The sequence below is a fragment of the Schistocerca serialis genome, chromosome 6 (genome assembly GCF_023864345.2).
Source record: "Schistocerca serialis cubense isolate TAMUIC-IGC-003099 chromosome 6, iqSchSeri2.2, whole genome shotgun sequence".
In the NCBI taxonomy this organism is placed as follows: domain Eukaryota; kingdom Metazoa; phylum Arthropoda; class Insecta; order Orthoptera; family Acrididae; genus Schistocerca; species Schistocerca serialis.
Window position 1 is genome coordinate 173479990 of NC_064643.1, and position 24312 is coordinate 173504301.

At 40.6% G+C, this 24312-nt stretch overlaps 1 protein-coding gene across 1 annotated transcript in view; it reads right to left on the reverse strand.

Moving 5' to 3' along the window:
- The window catches only part of LOC126484728 (uncharacterized), a 95172-nt gene that overhangs the window by 12854 nt on the left and 58006 nt on the right, over window positions 1-24312 (reverse strand). Inside the window, exon 3 of the mRNA XM_050108323.1 lies at window positions 10217-10383. Within this exon, the coding sequence (XP_049964280.1) occupies window positions 10217-10383 (167 nt within the window). The remainder of the gene's footprint in view (window positions 1-10216; window positions 10384-24312) is intronic.

Sequence of the window (24312 nt, forward strand, 5' to 3'; positions counted from 1 at the left end):
GAGAGATGGCGGAGTTTTGAAATTTGTCATGAACTGCTATATTTATATATGATGATATCAAGGTAAATACATTGTTTGTTCTCTATTAATATCTTTCATTTGCTAACTATCCCTATCAGTAGTTAGTGCCTTCAGTAGTTTGAATCTTTTATTTAGCTGGCAGTAGTGGCGCTCGCTGTATTGCAGTAGTTCCTGTAACGAAGATTTTTGTGAGGTAAGTGATTTGTGAAAGGTATAGTTTAATGTTAGTCAGGGCCATTCTTTTGTAGGGAATTTTGAAAGTCAGATTGCGTTGCGCTAACAAAATATTGTGTGTCAGTTTAAGCACAGTCATGTAGAATTGTTCAAAGGGGACGTTTCAGCTGGTACCCGTTACCCCTACTCCAGGCAGAGTGGCATGCGTACCAAGTTTGTTTTAAATCCATCCAGACATTTAGAAGCAACTTTTTACCTGTGGTTTTGCTCCGTTTCGTACATGTTCACGTGTATTTCACACATACTTGTACCTATATTTCACCTGTAACTCTAGCGAATTTCGAACAGCAGTCTCGTTTTCATACAGCTTAGTGTTTGTGACGTTACATCTTCTGAATTATAATTCGTAAAATGATGTATTTTTTTTGGTACATTGAAACGTACATGTAGACACTATTTACGAAATGTCTTGCAAATAGTGTTAGTAGTAAAGAAGTAATAAATGTAAACTGAAAGCCTGGTGAGACGGCTTTTTCTCATCTCTTTTTGCAGTCTCATATCTCCCGGAATATGTCTCGGTCAATGATATATTTTTGCAGACACAATATATGGCATATGCGAATACTGCCTGCGAAATGTGTCACGACTAGAATTAGAAGGAAAGTAATAATAAATTTGGACGTCACGCGTAATGCAGCTGTCTTTCATGCATCTCAGTGTTTATGATGTTTTGTACAACGATATATTTTTTCAGGTACTTTCTGTGGGATATGTGAATGCTGGCTGCAAAAACTGTTGTTGATAGAGTTAGTATTATCGAAATAATAAATTAAAATGTCATGCTTGCTATAGCAGTTTCATTGCATGAAGAGCGTAAATGGAAACGAATAATTTTATCGGTAGCAGACGTCAGCGAGAAAATGTCTGGCAAAAGCTTGAAATTATGTGCAAAGTTAGTTACAACTCACGAAGTGCTCTCATTCTGAAATACTGAGAAAAAATAATACGACAATCTGCGTGTCATGAACTATGGTTCTTTCCCACATCCGTGCCTTTCAGAAGTGGAGCGTTCTGACCCCCACAATCATTCTTTCCAGACACAAAGTTTGGTTGAAGTTAATGAAGTGGTTCAGTACGAGAAGCGGAACACACGTCCATTCATATAAACACTGATGAGCCAAAACATTCTGACCACCTAGTTAACAGCCTGTTTGTCCATCTTTTGAACGAAATACACCACTGATTCTGTATGTCAGATGACTGGCAGTTTGTTGGCAGGTTTGTGGAGGTATGTGGCATTAGATGTCTATGCATAGGTTTTGTCAGTAATTACTTTTTTATGGGAATGTAATGTCTGGAGATAAGATAAGTAAGAAAAGTTTATGTCAAATTATTGGAATAAACACGTGGGCCATTGCAGGGAAGTTTTTATTGCATAAAACACGAGAACATCTTTCGTGAAACAATAACATCGTAACCGCAAGTGTGCTAAGTCCTAGAGATGAAGGCTGAGAATTATGTGTGAATATCTGTGATGCAGAACAGATACATGTGTTGCGCGCAAATATTAGGGTCTTTTGGGTCTAAAATGTTTTAAAATGTGACCAGGCAAATGATAAGTTGAAGAGCAAGTGTGTGGGTACAGCATATCTTTGCAAGACGATTTTTCGAGTAACCGAGATTACTGTGTGGCCCAAATTTAATCAAGCAGCTGGCTAATCAGGAAGAAGCTGTTACAAGTGATGGACCTCATAATAAACAGGACTTGTCACCACAAGCATCGCATCACAAAATAAGATCCAGCCAATATTTCGTTGCTCTGTAATAGACCTGCCACTATCTTAGGAACTTTTTGTTTCACTAGTGTGTTTAGTCAACGAACAAACTTGTCGAGAGAACCTTCATTGACCAGAGTCATTAAGCATGAGCAGTGTGCTATACTTTCACCACAAATTCCGCGAATGTCTGTGACGGTACAAACTCCCGTTACTAGATGGATGTTTCTAGTGTGCAAGGATTGCTTTATGGACAGCGAGCGCACTACACGGCGCGTGATTCGCGGAACCGCGTGCCGCGCCCACGCGAGATTTGCAACGGTTGGTCTCCACGGCCGAGCGACCATGTAGCCTGCAGCTTGTGGCATTGTTTGGTTTTTCGCCCATTACGCGAAAACTTGTGAAGAGCGATGCGGCAGTGGATTGTGGTCAGCAATATGCACCTTCTGAAAGATCGATCTTTATTTCAAGTCACGAGACGCAGAAGTTATAGTGACCTCAAAATCGGTTAATATCACGAATACTGAAAGATTAATGAAATAGTAAATACCGACTTACAGGGATGAGCGAGCACTCATTGAAAACGTTTCGTTATAGCGGATTGAGTGCCGTAGTCATATGTTAAGATTCATAAATAATTAAGCCCGTAAAGAGCAATAAACAAAGCCTGATGGAAAATTGTTTATAAAATTCAATAGGAAATTCATGACTTAAAGAACAGCACTATACAGGGTGTCCCAGCTATCTTGTCACCTAAAATATCTCTGGAACAATAACAGCTATTGGAAAATGACTTTGTACGGTATCAATGTAGGGCTGGGGCCCATGAATGTACATATTTGGAAACATTCTAAAACGAAAGCATATGTGTTTTTTAACACAAACTTATGTTTTTTTAAATGGGCCTCCTATATTTTTTCTTCAGCAGTCCATAGCATGACAAAGCACATACACAATGGCGTTGATTGCATCGCAATATTCCCATTACATCCCGAGATATTAAGACGCGAAGTTGACGCTTGAAACACCCGACATGCGCTGCTAGCGCACGTCCTGAGGCTCAGGCGTGAACCCCATGCTGCCCGTAATCGCGATGTGATTGACATGCGTAATCACACTTCCATACTTATCAAGAGGTCCGAAACGAATAATACGGTCTGCTGCCATCCTGCAGCATGGGGTTCACGCCTGAGCCTCAGGACGTGCGCTAGCAGCGCATGTCGGGTGTTCCCTAGCGTAAACTGTACTTATGTCGGAGTGAATAATTAATTCAAAACTATAACAAGAGCGCCGGTGTGGAAGTGTATTAATGCACCAAGTGTGGAAATCATCCCCTGAGACTCACGTGAGAGCCAAAATTTGCAATAACATTTTTTTATCAACATTTGTATATGCACATACGCGTGAAAACGCTGCAACCATACTTCTTCTTCATTAATTATTTGACGCCTCGTCGCAAGTCTCAAGTTACGGAAATAGTCAAAAGAATCCAAATCTAGTAAAATTTTCAGCTTATTTTCAGTCAGATACTTATTGTGTTCAAAATTACATTTGTTCAGAGAGTATTACACTACAACTGCAGACAATCAGTTAAATTAAAAGTGATTTAACTTAAATTCATGTCTAGGACAATAGTATGTTGGTTTTCTTTTTTCTAACTAGTTTTAGAATTTTATATTGCATTTTGTTAATGACATGATTTGTTTATGTCTATGTAACATTAGTACTGAAAAATAGTTTTTGCCATGAATGAAAGCTATTATGGCATTATTCTGAGACACAATTATTTGTAAAGTAATAGGTTTTGTCACATTTAAATTTTTTTAAAGAGATAGTGTTATGAGTTTCATAAGGGTTTTATTCTGCAATCTAAATTCATTCAAACCATATTCTGTGATTCAGAATTGTGACTCACTACAGTGAGATTTTAATTTATTTCCATTGCTTACCTTTGGATTGTTGTTTTGTTTGGTAACAAACAGTAATGTGATAGTGATGAAGATGTAACTATCTATATTCTATCAGTAAGCAGTATAGATACATTATATGGTGATACAGTAAAACTAAACTGATCTAGTTTATGAGTAAAGAAAACAAACGTTCATTAAACTGATATACTAAGCAGACAAGCATACAGACAACGGCCTTGCCACAGTGGATATACCGGTTACCGTTAAGCACTGTCGGGCGTGGCCAGCACTTGGATGGGTGACCATCCAGGCCACCATGCGCTGTTGCCACTCAGCCACGTGATGTGAATTGAGGAGCTACTCGACCGCATAGTAGCAGCTCTGGTCAATGAAAACCATCATAACGACCGAGAGAGTGGTGTGCTGACCACACGCACCTCCTTTCCGCATTCTCATGGGAAACTTGTGCCCTGAAGATGGAGTGCCGTGCAGACAAGCATACAAACAAATAGGCAAACTAAATTACTGTCAGCTACGAGAAGAATCTAATTAATTCCATTTCCAGTGCTACAGTTGTATAAAGCATAATGAACCTTCAAAGAAAATATTTACACATCTAAATTGTCCTATGATGCTTGTCAAATTTTGCAGTGGTTTCTCCACTTCTGTGTTATGAAAAGGGAATTCGATCTGTATTATGATGACCTATTATTGTTGATTTGTAGAACAAAAGTAGTAAGTGGACATATTGAGTGCACTTGGAGGCTTTTTTTCGACTCTTTCACCTCAGTCCCAAGAGAATTAAATAAGTAAAGACCCAGTTTTAGGTATAATATTTATTTTATTTTTCGATATTATTTAATACTTTTTATTTATTTTACTTTAATCACTTCATTTATTTTTATTTCGTTTATTTTTAAATAAGTAAAGACCTAGTTTTAGGTATAATATTTATTTTATTTTTCGATATTATTTAATACTTTTTATTTATTTTACCTTAATCACTTCGTTTATTTTTATTTCGTTTATTTTTAAATTTTGGAATAATTTTCAGGTGCTGGCCTCACATTACCTGCATTACCATAAGGTAATAAAACACCCACTAAATCTGCAGGGCAGAACAGGTGATTAGGATTGTGGTAAGGGCCAAATAAAGTGGCGGTCAGTTTCACTTCAAAATTGTAATTTAAAAACACATTTAAACCAAAATGGCACATAGCCGAACCTTTACAACTACGAGTTTTAAAATCCAATTCTTTCACAGCTGATGGCCTCCAAACAAGAAATCTTAAGAAATCAAAAAGATAAATTTCAACTGACTGAGGGCATGCAGTTAAAATTTGGAAATAAAATTATATATATATATCACACTAGGCTGAAAGCCTCAAGGCAAAAGTGGATAGAACAAACATATACAAGGTGCAGTACAAACGGCTGAAGGCCACAATTAAATTTCAAAATTATAAAATGTATTACCATAATACTTTAAGGCAGAAGGCTGCAATGTTTTCGCTCAAGTGAAAATTTTGAGAATAAGACTTTAATTGGCTGAAGGCCCACAGTTGATTTTCCAACAATTAAAAAAAATACCTTAACCCTTAAGTTTTGAGTGACTGAAAGCACACTAAATGAAAAAGGAATGTAAGGACAATTACTAAATTTAAGAATCAGGTTTTAAGTGGCTGAAGGCACGCAATTGATCTTCCAAAAATTCAAAGTACCTTAAATCTGTAAGTTTAAAGTGGCTGATCGCGCACTCTATGAAAAGATAGTACAACAACAGTAACTTCCAGCAAAATATACACTTGCCAGAATTCAGACTTACTTATATGGGCTGAAGGCCCTTGATTTACATAAAATACAATACTTTTTTTCCTTTACAGCATTGGTTATAATAGATTACCAACAGACCATTAAACAGCCATGAAAATGACAGTATAGACAATGGCAATCAGACGCCTCCAGGGGGGGACGGGGGGTTGGACTGCCCTTGAAACATTAACGTTCACTTAGATGAGACTGGTTGTGGGCCAACTACACTTGATCCGTCTGTAACCCAACCAAGAGACCGGCCGACAAAACGACTTGCTAGCCACCAATCGTTACATCAACTCAAGTACCAAACTGTGATGGATGTGATTATCCACAATGAAATATGTATTAAGCTGTCAAAACTACACACCGTGTTCCACAGCGACAACAGGTGAGTAAAGTACACTGCCTGAAATTACGTTAGTGGCCAGAGCAGGTAACCGGAACACTAACGGCCACAAGGCAGAAAATTCCGCTGGTTCACTTGAACAGCTCAACAACGAATCACCAAAATGAACGACACAGCATGAATGGACGTGGCTTGGGTACTTACGACACCACTCAACTCTGACATCCTGGGTCGGTGAGCCACGAAGCTCGTAGTGATTGGACATCTCCACACACACTCCAACACTGTGCAGGGACCACCAGCAGATCCAGCCGACCGCACCGCATGGAGATATCCTCCCTGGTGCGCACCAACCGACCGACTACCCTCAGAATGCCGACAACATCTAAAATAGTCGTCAGTAGAAATAACGCCAACTACACACACAACCTGACAAATACTTGCATGAAGACCTGAACGATGCCCAACAGTAACTATGCACGCACGAAGACAAATCGGGAGTCGATGCACACGCAAACAGCCGACTCACGAACGATCGGCGAGCCAAAACACGTCGTCCGGTAGGACGACCGACCGACAATCCACCAAGACCATGGCCCAGCTCAAGTGATGCATGATGGCAGTGGTTGGGCGAGGCATGTCGACGCTCAAACCTGACTGTACTAGTGCCACATTGCAACTCCCCGACTGGCAGGTCTGGACTGTGCTCCAGACGTGTTCCAACTGACTGGCAGCCCGAACTCGAGACCCAAACTGACAGACTTATGACAGAGAATGATTGGGAAGTAATAGGATTCGAGCAAAGATACTACAAGAGGGGATATAATGAAATGTGCTGCTAGCGCCGCTCAAGGTCAGGCAAAGCAGCAACTTAGTGAAACGAGTGATTTAAATTAATGAAGTGAGGTGGAAGTACGTTAAAAACAGGCTTTAAAATACATGATGGAGGGAATATGAGCCCCGTACGGCTCAGGTAAAAATTTTAATGGAATTCAGCACCAGCTGCACTCCTACAAAAAATTCTAAGTCATGAAATTCATTATTGTTACTTTAAAGTATCTTCATTCCCTTGTATCTCAGCTTAATATTTCCATCTTAACAATTATTAATTCGAAAGGAATATTTTTGGAACATCGTTAGCAAGTAGTTTTTCACAAGCAAGAATAGTTTGGCCACTCAGTCCAAGCACACTACCAATATTATGCTTTGTACCGATATAAAATTTAACATCACTTTCAATAATTATTTTATATAAAATTTCTCCTATCTTCATGTTAATATTGACTCTTTTCAATGACTAGATTTTTAAGATTTCCAGTGCATATTGACCAGAGGAACATCGATTGTCTCTCCATCACAACGCAATTGGTTATTTTCCGATGTAATATTTGGAGGTAAAAATGTTGTATACAAACTAACTAGTGCTACATTACTATAGTTGTGTCATATGAGTACAGTGAATCTTCTTTTGAGAAGAGATGATGTACTCCTTGGTTAAAATAGATGACTGATTTACTATTAGTAAAAATAGTATTAATTACATCAAAACTAAAGGAGAAAAGAAAATAAGAATTCTAGAGAAAAAATAAAAAAATAAACATGGTAAGTTTTCACCAAATTCTGTTTAACGAGCCATAATAGGACTAGGTAGATGTGGAAAAACCATTAATGATTGGTGATTTTATTTTGATTCTATTATTGTTAAACTGGAAGAAAATTAATTATTTATACATTTACTCTGGAAGTTTCAATCGGCCAAAATACAAAGAATGCATAAGAATCTACAAGAAATCTGAAGTTAAAAATAACTTGAAAATTGTAACATCTATTTGCAATAATGAAGAAATGATGCCATCAAATGAATGTCACAATAATTCACTTCTAGTATTTGATGACTTCATTCATGGAAACCAGAATGTGGTTAGAGGATAGTTCACTAGAGGCAGACACAAAGGAATAGATTGTTTTTATTTAACTCAGACATATTCGAAGATATGAAAACAAATAATCAGAGACAGCCTTAAACTTTAAATTGTCTTAGACAAGATGACACAAACTTATGTCATACATACCATGAACTTGTTGCTGGGAATTTAAAGTGTGATTATTTTTAAAGAAATTTGTAGTAAATGATACAATGATCAGTTTCAATTTCCATCATAGATATGACCAGAAAACCAAATGGAGGGAAATAAAATTGTCAAATTAAAGCTTTTTTACATCACCCCATCATAAATTTTAATACAAACATTGAAAAATAATTTGTTTATTTTCATCTTTATTAAATATTTACAAGTAAGACCCAGTAGCTGTAGAAAAGTCAGAAAAATTACAAAGAAAAATGAAAATTTAAAAGGAAAAATTAAGAAATGCATAAAACCAAGAACAGGATATGAAAAATATAAAGTAATTAGTGACATAATCAAATCAGTAAAACAAGGAAACGAATGTTTAGGTCATAATGTACTCAAAAGTTATCGAAGAAAGCAGAAAGTTGAAAGATAAATCGTTCCTTATCACCATTATTTAATATAATTTAATGATATACCATCAAGTAAACAATATGGTTATACATTGGTGAATTTGAAACATAGAATGCACTGAATAAATATCAAGAAGAGAAAAAAAACAACATAATCTTAAAAAAGAAAAGATAAAGGAGAAAACATTAAAAGTTAAATATAAGAAGTAGATAAAGTTTTTGACTTAGACCTGTTCGTTATTTTAAATATGTTGGTAATATGCCTGTTGATCTCAAAGGAGAAAAATTAACAGCTGGTGAAAAACATGTGATGCTACAAATGGACTGTTCAATCTTTTAACGCAAAACTGATAACTATGGATAATATGGGTACAAAATTTTATAGTACTGAGTTATCAAATTATCCAGATATTTTGTTCCAGTCAGGAGCAATATATTATGATAAGAATCCTAAATAAAATCAAGTAAAGGCATTAAATACAAATAATTTGATAAAAGAAATAGCTGATATCTATTCTGCAAAATTAAAAGAAGTGGAATCAATAACTGTCAGTCACATGACTGATAATTTTTAACTGATACTCCAAAAGAAAGAGTGATAAGATACTAGTGGAAATTTGCTCATTGCATTAGTCATACACTAGGCATACCTGTTGTGAAAAAATGTTGAATATGTAACTAATAACGTAGAAGGTCTGGATTAACACAACATGAAGACAATTTCTTCCATTTCTTTTGGCAATATCACCATATTTAGTTACTACTGGTTCAATAGCTGGAAGAACAGCCACTGTAGCAAAAGCAGTTATAAATAACAAAAAAGGCGATAAGGAATTGGAAGAACAAAAGAAGTATGATCAATCAATGTAAGAAAGGGTTCAGCTTTAAAAAAATTAAATTTCAAAAAATTATTAGAATCTATCCTAATTTCGATACAGAAAAAACTTGCTAAGAAATTTAAAATTAAATAATTTTGTGGTATGCTCTTAATTGATGCATTACCAGCAGACCAACCACAAAATATCGAATGTGGAATAGTAAATTTAGAGTCATCTGATCGCTCTGGGATACAATGGATGTCTTACTACAACACAAAAATTGTTTTTGGTTCGTTTGGTGGCAACATACCGAACCAACTAGTTAACTGTTTGGTAAAACTGAATTATACTATAGTTTCGAGAGAATACAAAATTTTGACAAAGTCATTTGGATTCATTTGTATTTTTGTTAAAGCTGTAGTCAGATAGTTATAAATTCATATTTCAAATGTAATAAAATGATAGTTTTGGAAGTAAGATAAATGAACAACAGCATATGACTCAGAGATTAGTGTTTGTCTTTCTCTGAATGACACAGTCATTAAACATGAAGCAAAAGCTCGTATTCTACTATGAAAGGAAATTGGGCCAATCTGTTTTAAAGGATTTATCGTTAACTGTGTCAGGGAAATCACTTAAATCCCAATTAAAATGGGTGCACATGGGTCAGATTATGGTTCTTCCCCGCTGGCAAACCACTGGTTAAACAATAGAGGCTGTATCACGGGCAAGAGACAACCATTCATCCAATTTATCACAGTATGTTGATACTGTAGAGAGTATGCAATTTGCATGCTAACGTTCTGGCAGCACAATACAATTTCTCCTTCCAACATTCTCTATTATGATACAAGTTCCACAATAAAGATGCTCACCAATTTCCATAGAGCTGGTTTGGCTGTCGCTTCTCAACACATGGCAATCATAATTGATGATTATGGCTTTCGAAAGCCAGGCATTAGTTAGTAATAGTTTGTCCAACAGCTCTCTTCGCTGATGGGGTATTTGAAGTACTTCCTCACTCAGTTGCATGTCCACCAACCTTCAAGAAAACAGTGGCAAAATTTAGATAGGTGAATTACTGGTAGCCCCTTAGAGCAGTAGAGTCTTATTGTTATACCACTACCAAAGAGAAAAGGTACAATCGGATGTATTAAGCATTGAAGCATGGACCCAGCAATATAAATGCTCATGTGCAACCATGCTAACAACTACATTTTGCTTTCTACTTACTACAATGAATGTGTTCTGGTAAGTTGATCAACAAAGTATAATAAATTTATAGTTGTGAAATATACAGGACATTAAATGCAGAACAGGTTTGTGGTGTCACTATTAACTGATTTCGGAAAAACAATTTGCATGGTACACAGTATTAATTACTTTGGTCTTCTTCTCATGACACACTTACCGAAAGTGCGAAAATAAATAATGTTATAACGACAGGTGGCTTGTTGTTATAAGAACGCAAAAACTGTGATAAAGACAAGTTCAGTATGATGACTTATGTAACAAAAAAAAAATGGTTTAACACTTGTCCAGCAGTTGCTATATCCTACAGAGTACGTGTTAGTGGAACCCTAGTTCCTCAACTTTGATTTCTTGGTTGTATTAATCCCTAGTTTGGTTCCGCTGCATGAAAGAAATGCGTTTTGTGTAATTAGGGCTCCATAGGAAGAAGGGTAGGCTTGCCTCTAAGCCCTGCATATGGGAAGATATGTAAATTTGTATAAAAATGTCACAGATTTTTTTTCTCAAACAATATTGTTCTAAAGTATCTCTGTAATAGAAAAGATAATTAGTTTCAAGTCAAATATTATATTTCTGTTTTAACTTTAGTAATATGGTGTATTAAGCTAGTAATTATATTGTTTGAGAGGTAAAGTGATGGTAAAATCAATATGTCTTGCAAACATTATTATCCTTTGATAAAGTCTCTTTTGTTGCATTAGAAACGTTTTTATTGATTTATTTGTTTGGCCTTTATTTGAGAGTGCCAATACAGCAAGAAACATTTAAAAACATACAGGTTAAACTAAGGCTTTCAGTTAAAGTAAATTGACAGAGTATGTTTAGCTTTGTGGACAGTACAGTATACCAAGGAAATCTTGTTATACATGTCTAGTCCTGGAATGGTTTCATATGTAGTATATCATGCAAAATAGATGTAGTCCACATAAGCACATAAAAGTTCTCAGTTTAAACTAGTATACAAAGAAAAAAATAATTCGAGTTCTCATTTAAAATTATAAGTTTTTATTTTTAGCCAAGTTTAATTCTGTATATCAGGTTTTTATAGGTTTTCTGTTATCAAACTCTACTTACTTACATCTAATGTACAGAGTAAGTACATAGCATGCTGAGTTTTATGTACCCAACTACTCGTGTTTGCTTGTGCTTAGTGCATGTCAGTATTATATGAATCGATTCAGACCAGCTGCATCAGTTTGATTGTGATCATAGTGTGCAGAAACTAAAATTTTTATACAGTGTAAGGATGTGGGTTTAGTGCCCATGTCCCAGCCATATAAGAAAGATGGAGCTCAGATGATGTTCAGTCAGCTTCATGTAGTTGAACCACAGCCGAGGACAGATGACCGATTGGATGGCTTCTGGGCGTCGACCTTTATGTTGCTACTCACTGTTGCAGTCGTGGTAAGTAGCTTTCTTAATCGTAGCTTTGAACTTAATGTGATGGATTAGTGTTAGATGCAATTGTCCTGCAGTACACGAGTCTGCTTGATAGGTGATCAACTATTTATTGTTCTAAATTTCCATAATGTCCTTTTATCCACAGCAAGGGGATGTCTGTGTCACTTTTCCTTGTTTCTGTAGTAATCTTAACACATCGAAAATGTACATTGTAGTCTGCTTGTCAGATTTTCGGTTTTTTAATGCTAATGGAGTCTGTGCGCATCATTACGAACTGAAACACCAGTATTGCACAATAAATGGCCTACCTTTAGGCCAATACCGCCGTTGTATAGACGGAATTTTCGGGTAGAGGTGTAAGCACTTCACTGGTGCCTTTTAGGGGGGTTGAAGGAGGTGTACCCCACAGTTTCTTCTGTTTTAGAGCGATCATTATATTTATGAGCTTACTGTGGCCATCGTCGTTCAATAAATTTCTGTAGTTCACAACTTCTCGTGTGGCAAGTATGACAGTGGGAATACTGATACTGAGAGGATGGTAATTTCTTGTCCTGTAGTATTCGAGGTAAGAGATCTCTCTTTGGACCAGCAAGGGAATGTATTTTGTTAGTCCCCCAAATTTAATCACTGCAGTTATGAAGCTATGATCAAATGTTCCGATAAAAAACTCAAGGCAAATGTATCTGACAACATCTGTCTTCGTATCTTAAATGGAATTTAGAAAATTTTGAAGGCTTGGAGGTAATGGCTTAAAGCACTAAGAGGATTAACGTGCAGTGGGGATCATTTAGTTTCTGCAAATCAAAAATCGATGCTTCTGTAGTCGAAGACAGAGGAGATCGATACGTTATGCATAGTCAGAAGAATTGCCAGGTCTGCTCTACACCAGATCTCAATAGTTGTTCTTAATATATTCGTATTTCTTCCACCGTAGTTTCTCCAAGTAGTTTAGCGCGTGATGGTGTGGGAAACTGGTATGGGCCAAGATGCATCTCTAGTGAGAAACGGTTACATCTTTCCATCCTAAGTATCACCACTGCAGACTTTCCTGGCGAAAGAGTAAGTCCATCGTGTGACTCTCAAAATTTATTTTAATACTAAGATACAATCTGAAGCAAATACTGCTTCAATTGATCGTCTGTTGATGACTTATTAATTTTTGTCCTGAGATATAAGTTAACCTTAACTGATCACTCGAAAAAACTATGGAAAATCTGGTACCGAGCGCCACAGGTTTCGAATCTGCGCTAGACGGCACGGACCTTGATTACCACTAGAGGTCTCTCGAGTCGTCATGCCATAAGCCATGGCTGCGCACGCACTCCTGGCCAGCGTATAATGTGAGGGCGCCACTGTGGAACACGTGGTCCCAGTGGCCAATAGCGACCTACTCTACCATGTATTTAAGCGCCTGCCTCTCGCTCAGCAGGAATCCTCGAAGGCCATGCGCTCCGCCTCGCCTTCCGCATCCTCCCCCCATCCACCATGTGCATCCTCTATGACCTCATCCCCTTCCCCCACCCTTTCCTTGAACACATCCACACACTATATATTGTCCGCCGCCTTGATCCCCCTCACCCCCTGGTGGCTCCCTTCCTCTCCTCCCCCAACCAGTTGCTGCGCCTTTACCATTGTGTCCCACCCTCTCTCCATCTCCACACCCTTCATCTCCTTTCCCAATGCAACTTCCACCATCTACCCCTCCCAGATGATGAGCTTCGCCCTGACATCTACCCTTCCTACCAACTCTAACCTCATCTTCCTGCCTCCTCCTCAGGGCTCCCTCTCTTCCCCCTCCCTCCTTCTGAGCGGCTTCCCCCTCCCACTCCCCCTCCTTGTGCCCCTTTGCACTCCCTCCTGCCTTCCCTCTTCATCTCCTGCCCCGCATGTCTCCTGCCTCTTAGTGTACCCGCTGACGTCCCTACTCTCTTCATCCCGCCGCCTGCCCTGCTGCCCCTTGCTCTCCCCTCCTTTTCCAGCCTCTCTGACCTTTCCCTCGGCAGGTCCCACCTGGCAGTTTTATTTTTCGTCATGTGTGCTACAAGTGAGTTTTAAACGTGTTGTTCTGGAGTGTTTTTAATACTGTGGCCGACTTTTAACCTGTGCATGTCCATTCAGTGTCTTCTCTGTGTTTTAAGAATCGCCAACTGTGTTTTTTTAACTTTCTGGTGACTTTTTTAACTGTCCCCCCATGAACGTCTCCATGTCAGTCTATTTTTACCTCCATTTTCTCCCATTACTCTATGTTCCTCTTTTCTATCGCCTTCTGTATGTATCATTTTATTCTTATTTTAGTTGTAGCGTCACTCGGCTGAAGAGCGGCAGATGGGGCAGGGGAATGAAATCACGATAAATAATAATAAAAAAAAAAAAACAAAGCTCAGCAGGCAGTCTGATATTCGCGTTAGTCTATGTACTTCTCGCCTACAGACAGCGTGTTTACAGTACTTTGTTTCGTTTGCGAGTAGACGTTGTGGATTCGTGAGGATTCACTTGTGACCCCATTGCTATTTGCGTGTTGTTCGTTAGGTCTTGCTCGGTTGCCTGTTGTTGTTCGTGTCCGTCCTTCCTCGTTTGTTTTGTTTGTTCGCGGGCCACTCCCGTTTGGTCCCGCCACGCTTCCGTTCTCGGCAAGAAAAATCTGTAGAATCCTTGTGTGTTGAGCCGTACCACATCTTAATTACTCCACAATATTGTGGCAAACATACTCGTTACCATCTTTAGGCGACCCATAATGTCTGCTGTTACCCTGCTTTTGGCGTCTAATACAAGTTGGACGTTTCCCCCTCAACCTTTTCGCTTCCGTCGCTGCCCCTGCGGTCACCGCGGTGGACGGCGGCGGTGGTGGGGGTAGCGCCGCCCTGTCCCTATCTCTTGGTCTCTGGTACCCGCGCTGTCGCACTTGCCTGCAGGCCTCACTGTACAGAAACGCTTTTCTTTCCCTAACTCCGAGCTGGGTTCCACGCCTGACTCGCTTGTAAGCTAGTATCTTCATCAATCAGACCACCTTAGGCGATATTTTCTATGGGCTCTTTACTAACACAGTCCAACAAGTAGGAAAAGTGACTACATATTTTGGTGTTGTCGTAATCCGTGGTATGGCCAGGTTTTGTACTATGACTGGCCATGAGCGGATTGGTGGTCCCACGTACTTCAGTGTGGCATCTACTTTCAGGGAAGATCTTATCTACCCTGCATAAAATTTCGCCTGTATATGCATTCTCGCACTGGCAGCTGATTTGGTGCATCTCTGAGTTGCGAAGGCCTGTGGCAGCCGTACGTTTAGTGATTGTACGAGAAAATATGGACCAACTTGAAGGAATTACTGTGCTAAACTCTGTACCTGTCCTTCGAATGACAGTACTTCTACTTATGACATATATCGGTTAGAAAAATGCACCGATGATGACTGATGTCAGTCGATATCGATTTGCAACAAGATAAATAAATTACGTTTCCGCGACTGATTGCTACATCCTTCATAATTTTCAATTCACCACAATGCCTACATACCAGACAAATACATTCAGAAAAAAATATCCTAAAATTTAAATTTACATTCTATGTTAACGAATTTCTCTTCTTCAGAAATGATTTTTTTGTCATTACCAGTCTTGATTTTATATCCTCTGTACTTCGACCAACGTCAGTTATTTTGCTCCCCAAATAGCAAAACTCATCTACTTTATAAGTGCCTCGTTTCCAATTACCTTGTCATCACCTGATTTCATTCGTCGATATTCCATTGTCCTTGCTTTCATTTTGTTGATGTTCATGTTATATGCTCCTTCCAAGACACTGTCCATGCTGTTCAACTGCACTTTCAAGTTTTTTTTTCTGTCTCTCACAGAGTAACAACGTACTCGGCAAACCTCAAAGATTTTATTTATTCTCTCTGAACGTTATTTCCTACTTCAAATTTTTCTTTTGTTTCCTTTACTGCTTCTTCATTGTACTGATTGAATAACATCGGGGATAGGGAAGAAGCATGTCTCCCTCCCTTCTCAGCCACTGCCACCCTTTGATACACCTCGATCCTTATAACTTCCGTCTGGTTTCCGTACAAGTTGTAAATAGCCTTTCGCTCTCTGTATGTTACCCATGTTACCTTCAGAATTTTAAAGAGAGTACCCAAGTCAACAGTGTCAAAAGCTTTCTCAGTATGCTATAAATGGAGGTTCGTCTTTCCTTACCTGTCTTCTAAGATAATTTGTAGCATCAGTACGCCTCACGCGTTCCTAGATTTCTCCAGAATCCAATCTCCAATGTCGGCTTCTACCAGTTTTTCTGTCCTCTGTAACGAATTCATGTTAGTATTTTGCAACCACGACTTTGTAAACTGACGGTTCGGTAATTCCCCCCCCCCCCCCCCCTGTCAGAAACTTCTTTCTTTGGAATTGAAATTACTATATTTTTCTTGAAGTCTGAAGGTATTCGCCTCTCTCATACGTCTTGTACACCAGATGAAAATTTTTTGTCATGCCAGGCTCTCCCAAGGCTATCAGTAGTTAGTTCTCACGGAATATCGTCTACTCCAGAGGCCTTGTTTCAACTTAAATTTTTCAGAGCTCTGTCAAATTCTTATCGCAGTATCGTATCTCCTGTCTCATCTTTATCTACGTTCACTTCCCTTTCCATAAAAATTGCCTTCTAGCTCATCTGCCTTGTATAGACCTTCTATATATTTCTTCCACCTTTCAGATTTCCCTTCTTTGTTTAGGACTTCTTTTCCATCTGAACTCTTGATATTCATACAGCTGCTTCTATTTTCCGCTAGTGAAACATACTTCTAAATGTTTAAAAATGGTTCAAATGGCTCTGAGCACTATGGGACTTAACATCTATGGTCATCAGTCCCCTAGAGCTTAGAACTACTTAAACCTAACTGACCTAAGGACATCACACAACACCCAGTCATCACGAGGCAGAGAAAATCCCTGACCCCGCCGGGAATCGAACCCGGGAACCCGGGTGTGAGAAGCGAGAACGCTACCGCACGACCACGAGCTGCGGACTCTAAATGTTTACGTTTGTCCTCTAGCCATTCGTGCTTAGCCATTTTACACTTCCTATCAATCTCATTTTTAGACGTTTATATTCCATTTTGTCTGTTTCATTTGCTGCATTTTTAATTTTTCTCCTTTCATCTGTTAAATTCAATATCACTTGTGTTATCCAAGGAATTCTACTAGGTCTCGTCTTTTTACTTATTTGATTCACTGCTGCCTTCACTATTTCATCTCTAAGAGCTACCCATTCTTCTTCTACTGTATTTCTTTCCCCTGTTCTAGTCAACTGTTGCCTAATTCCCCCTATGGAACTCTCAACAACCTCTTGTTCTTTCGACTTATCCAGATTCATAGCCTTAATATCGTATCCAACTTCTTCAGTTTTAATCTGCAATTCATAACGAATAAATTGCGGTCAGAGTCCACATCAGTCTCTGGAAATGTTTTACAATTTAACATCTGTTTCCTAAATCTCTGTCTAACCGTTATGTAATCAATGTCGAATGCTCCCGTGTATGCAGGTCTTTTCCATGTATATAGCCTTCTTTTACGATTCTTAAACCAAGTGTTAATTATGATTAAATTACACTCTGCGCAAAGTTCTACCAGGCGGCTTCCTCTTTCATTCTTTTTCCCCAGTCCATATTACTTATTATTTTTCCTACTCTTCCTTTTCCTACTATTGAATTCGAGTCCCCCAACAAAATTATATTTTCCTCTCCTTTATCTATCTGTGTTGTAACTGCGACCGGGAGGGTCGCGGGGTAGCAATGACGGAAAGCGCAGCGGTACGCGCAGAGAGGCCCGCGAACAACAACACAACGGGAGAGGACGGACACGACCAACGAAGGACAGAACGAATACAAGATCGAACAATGGAATCACAAGGTAACAACACTCGTACACAGAACAAGGAAGTAAGCTGTCTAACGTGGGACGAGGTCTCAACAGACGTACGCGAGATTACACTGGCTGGCTGAGCTTTTTTTTTTTCTTTATTGTATTTCAATTCCCCATCGGGGCGGGCTGGCAGCAGCATATGCGCTGCTCTTCAGCCGAAAGACATAGAACAAACAATAGAAGACATTTAAAAATAACAAAGGAGAGAATATGGTGAACATAGATTTAAAAAAGGGGGAACATCATGGAAGGCAATAGACAAAAAACGGGGTGACCGTAAAATGTAGATAAAAAACTGTTAAAACTGTTTAAAAGTAGCACACACATAAAGCCACACACTGCGACAATTAAAAGAACACAAGGCACAGTATGACTGGAGCATAAAAGGTATTGACAGATGGTGTAGCACATAACAAACACTGACGGCGAACCTCAAGGCAGTACACAATTATAATCACACCTCTTGACGCACAGGAGAAACAGCACTAAACACAACACTGATGTGGCACACTGACGATGATCAAAACAGAGGATCTGCCAGGTGCAAGGAGATGAGGGAGACCGGAAGAAGGGAGGGAGGGGAAGAGATGGGGGAGATGAGTGGGGTGCGCGCTGAAGAGGGCCAGGTAGGGAGGGATGTGGGAAGGAAAGAGGCAAGTATGGGGTGCAGGGTCTCAGGGGAGGGGGGGGGGGAAGGAGGAAAATCCGCTCTGGGAGAAGGAGGGAAGAGGAAAAAAGGGGCCCTGGGGAGGGGGGGAGGGAACAAGGCCAGGTTATAGTTGGAAGGAAGGGTAGATGTCACGGCGAAGATCGTCATCTGGGAGGGGGAGGCATTGGAAATTGCCCTGATGAAGGAGATGGAGGGTGTGGAGGTGGAGAGAGGGAGGGATACAGCGATAGAGGCGCTGCAACGGCCAGGGGGAGGAGAGGAAGGAGGAAACCAGAGGGTGGGGCGGATCAAGCCTGCGGACAATGTAAAGGATGTGGAGATATTGGAGGAACAGGAGGAGGTGGGGGAAGGGGATCAGTTCATACAGGAGCCGTGTGGGGGAAGGAAGGCGGATACAGAAGGCAAGGCGGAGCGCATGGCGTTCAAGGATTTGGAGGCCCTTGTAAAAGTGGGTGGGGGCAGAGATCCAGGCAACGCTGGCATAACAGAGGATAGGATGGATGAGGGATTTGTAGGTGTGGAGGATGGTAGAAGGATGCAATCCCCATGTCCAGCCAGACAGGAGTTTCAGAAGGCGGAGGCGGGAATGGGCTTTCTGCTGGACGGTCTGGATATGAGGGGTCCAGGTGAGGTGTCGGTTGAGGGTGAGGCCAAGGTATGTCAGGATGGGGGTGAGTAGGATGGGACGACCACAAAGGGTGAGGTAGAAATCATGAAGGCGAAAGGAGCGAGTGGTGTGGCCTATGAGGATTGCCTGGGTTTTGGAGGGGATGAGACGGAGGAACCACTGGTTACACCAAGTGGTGAACTGGTTAAGGTGGGTTTGGAGGGTACGTTGAGACCGTTGAAGGGTAGGATAGAGAGCCAGGAAAGCGGTGTCATCAGCATACTGGAGAAGGTGGACTGGCTGAGCGAGAGGCCGGCGCTTAAGTACGCTATCGGGGGCGTCGTTATTGGCCGCTGGAACCACGTGTTCCACTGTGGCGCCCTCACACTAAAAGCAGGCCAGGAGGCGCGCGCCGCCACGGCTTACGGCGCGATCAGTGATCTCCATACAACCTGGATGTAGAGGTCTGGTCTGTGAGCATAGAACTGCAGCGTGTCTGCAAATACACGTGCTTTGAATCGTCCGCTATATTGTAGTTTGGCAAACAAATTTCCATCGTTCTGCATGTCACAAAGATTTGCGGACTGATTTCTTGTTTTGAACTTTATGTCAACATATGATGTAATAGGCTGGTGAGGGAGCGGAATTGAAAAGTATTTTCTTTTCGTGTTGTAGTGATATCTCCTAGCAGCTATGTTGTAGTTTGGCAAGAAACGAATTATGAGCATCTATGGCTGGCAAGATCAGATAGCTGAAGTTCAACATCCAGGTAGGATAGAGATCACTGGGCGCGATGGTGTAGAGATCTCTATGGGCCTTCGACGTCCATGACATCTGGCGCGGATTCAAATTTCTGGCGCGCGGTACCAGAATCTGAATAATATATTTTATGTACGTTAAATTCATTTACTGTAGTACTGATTGCCCACCAGTAGTGCTGCGAAGTTTGACGCGGAAGAGTTCGTAAAATTCTTGTTGTACATGCTATCTTCTGTGTTGTGTCTTGGCTACTTTAGTTTTTTGTGTAGAAAAATAGAATTGTGTACCCCTATGAAGGCTACGGTCATTTTAGTGCTGTACTGACTAGCCACTCGCAAAGCTACAAGGCACGACGCTTTTGTGTTCTTTTTTTTAAATTATAACTATGTTTTAACATCAAGATCAAATGAATATTATTTATGATCTTATGGAACCGATATTTTGTACCTTCGTAAAGTAAAACAAACAACCTCTCGACAGCGCACTCCTTTCAACGCCCTCTACCTCACTCTACATAAAGAAGTTCAATGCCCACGTAACATTGTTTTGCTGCATACAGCACTGGACTGTCTTAGGTAGATGATGCTTTAAACATAGTCTCTCGTACGATCGATGTGGCGAAATTACTTGTACTTTGACTGACCTTATGTAATGTAAATGTTAACTGTAACAAGTTACACACTGTTCTACAGGCTGGCTTGATAATGGGATAATGGACTAAAGTCCGAAACTGGTCGCCATTTAAATAAAATCAAACTTTTCTGCAACTCTGGCGGTTTGATAATTTCAATGAATCATAGTAAGTTGCTGCTTTTTGCCATAAGACATATATCGGTTAGAAAAATGCACCGATGATGACTGATATAAGTCGAAATCGATTTGCAACAAGATAAATAAATTATGTTTCCGCGACTGGTTGCTACATTCTTTATAATTTTATATTCCACGGTCGCAGCACAGAAAGGTAACCTTATGGAGCCCAACATTCGGACTGAGAACTATTGTGTGCTGTCAGATGTGAAATGACGAGTAGATGTCTAAAAAGATTGCCCCACATTAGGAGTAACAGTTACTCGATATCGATAATTAAATGAAATGAAACACCAAGGGTAAGAAATTAAGGGTTCGGATATTTATGTACAAGACTAATTTTATGATCAAATCATGAAATTAATGTGTTTATTTCAGTGCTGTTTACAGACGCCAAAACCAAATTACTGATCTCACGGCCGTTTTGACTGGGCGTGGACGTGACTCAGTTATTATGGGGAAGGAGGAGGGGACGAATCGTCTTCCCATTACTCGTTACCGTTCGTCGTAGACTGCTGTCGGCGGCAGGCGCTGCGTCGGTACGGCGCGTCGCCTCGGAGCTGAGTGGCACGAGTCGGCTGCCCTCTTCAGCGGCGAGGCCAAGGCACTAACTCCACGTGGTCTAACCACTGTCGGTTGCGTGGCTGAAGCTGTGATATCACGGTGTCGGAAGGCAGATGTTGTCGATGTGTGGAAGGGTGCCCATTCCTCTCGCTTTCACGGTGTCTCGACGACTCCCTGTTTCGCTCCTCCTCCATATCTTAGCTCAGTTTCTCTTCGAAATATTCTTCCTTTCGGAGATGTCTTGTTGTTGTTGTGGTCTTCAGTCCTGAGACTGGTTTGATGCAGCTTTCCATGCTACTCTATGCTGTGCAAGCTTCTTCAACTCCCAGTACTTACTGCAACCTACATCCTTCTGAATCTGCTTAATGTATTCAACTCTTGGTCTCCCTCTACGATTTTTACCCTCCACGCTGCCCTCCAATGCTAAATTTGTATCGCTTGATGCCTCAAAACATGTCCTACCAACCGGTCCCTTCTTTTTGTCAAGTTGTGCCACAAACTCCTCTTCTCCTCAATTCTATTCAATACCTCCTCATTAGTTATGTGATCTACCCATCTAATCTTCAGCATTCTTCTGTAGCACCACATTTCGAAAGCTTCTATTCTCTTCTTGTCTAAACTATTTATCGTCCATGTCTCATTTCCATACATGGCTACACTCCATACAAATACTTTCAGAAACGACTTCCTGACACTTAAATGTATACTCGATGTTAACAAATTTCTCTTCTTCAGGAACGCTTTCCTTCCCATTGCCAGTCTACATTTGATATCCTCTCTACTTTGACCATCATCAGTTATTTTACTCCCTAAATAGCAAAACTCCTTTACTACTTTAAGTGTCTCATTTCCTAATCTAATTCCCTAAGCATCACCCGATTTTATTTGACTACCTTCCATTAGCCTCGTTTTGCTTTTGTTGATGTTCATCTTATATCCTCCTTTCAAGACACTGTCCATTCCGTTCAACTGCTCTTCCAAGTCTTTTGCTGTCTCTGACAGAATTACAATGTCATCGGCGAACCTCAAAGTTTTTATTTCTTCTCCATATAGGCGGACAATATTTTCAGTGCAGCCCAATGACAAATAGCCGTTACATAGCCACCACGCCTCTCCGTGCGGGCTGGAAATTTCCTATCTGGCATCGGCTGGGGTGTGCCCCGTGAATTGGCATCTCTCTCACGATTTCACTATCTTACGGAGATTTTCTCGATTCCGACGCTGTTGTGAAGGGAGCTATTGCGAAGGCAGCTACAAATGGTTCAAATGGCTCTGAGCACTACGGGACTTAACTTCTGAGGTCATCAGTCCCCTATAACTTAGAACTACTTAAACCTAACTAACCTAAGGGCATCACACACATCCATGCCGGAGACAGGATTCGAACCTGCGACCGTAGCGATCGCGCGGTTGCAGACTGTAGCGCCTAGAACTGCTCAGCCACAAAAGCCGGCAATCATTTTATAACGATTATCAACAACAGACTATCCGAGGACACATATAAAAATCATACAAAGTACGTCTTGGAATCCGTTCACAACGAACAAAACCCTGTCCCTAATAACACAGCCTGATGTGCAACGTAAACGATGTCGGGATTCAAGCCAGTTATCCTCTTCTACAGGAATGCCAGAACTTCCACAAGTAAAATTTACATGTACATCCTGGGGAAGGGGCGAGGGGAATGGAATAAGGATGGGTGAAAAGACAGAGCTGCGGATGGGGTAAAGAGGAGAGGGTGTAGGGTGGCGAGAGGAAACGAGTCTGTTGAAGGAACGATGCAGGGCAGTGACTCGGGGAGGGGGAGAGGAAGATAAGATATGAAAACTATGTAAAGCAGCGATATGTTTCGGCGTAAAGTCAGCGCCGACGTGCCAGTCGGAAACAACAGAAAAGAGAAGGCTGTGAGAAGAGGTAAGCCAATCCCATGCTGACCAACCACACTCCAGGACGACAACGCGTCAGCGTCGGCTCCTAGGTGAAAACGACGTATGCGCCTCGCCCGATTAGTGGCAGACCACATTGACAGCAGCTTCAACGTTAGCCACTTCGTTAGCCGAGACATCGTAGTCTCTTGATTAGCAATCACTACGTTGCTCAGTTAGTGATCAGCAGTCACTGCAGTTCAGTAGACAGACTTTTGATAGAAGCGGTCGCTAGAACCAGAAGTGATACTTTGTCTGTTCTGAAGAAGACTGATTGCTTTGTATGTCGCCCTTTGCTTGCGACACATCTGTGTAACTCGACTTGTGGATGATCGTGTATAAAGGACTACAAGAATTCTCTGATGAAAGTTAAGTATCTGTGCTCGTAATAAAACTGATTAATACGACTTGTTTGACTGTTTCTCTAAGTGAACTGAGTAAGCAAGATTCCTAGACACAACAATATGGGGACAAGATGTACGAATAACTTGGTGCCAACGATTTAGGAGCAATAACATAGCGACAATCTATTAAGGCTTCGAACCCAGAACTACCAGCTGTCACAGATTGCCTCTGTTTTGTTCTGTCGTGGGCTTTTGTGTTTTTCCGGCGCCTTACTTTTACCTTGTCTTTTCTTTGCAGGGGTGTGTTAACAAAAAATGACTCAAATGGCTATGAGCACTATGGGACTTAACTTCCGAGGTTATCAGTGCCCTAGAACTTAGAACTACTTAAACCTAACTAACCTAAGGACATCACACATATCCATGCCCGAAGCAGGATTCGAACCTGCGACCGTAGCGGTCGCGCGGTTCCAGACTGTAGCTCCTAGAACCGATCGGCCACCCCGACAGGCGGTGTGTTTGCATTTTTAACAGTGTCTCTTACAGTGTTTTTTCTATTCAATATATCTGGTGAGCATTGCAGAAAGTTTCTTTGCTTGCGTGCTTATTTTTATTGCTTGCATGATCTGTTTATTGCATTTTCCTGTTCCAAAATGAGCAACCCACCTCTCCCACCCTCTGTTCAGGCGCCTCAGCTGCAAGCGATAGATGCAATGCAGCTAACACATATG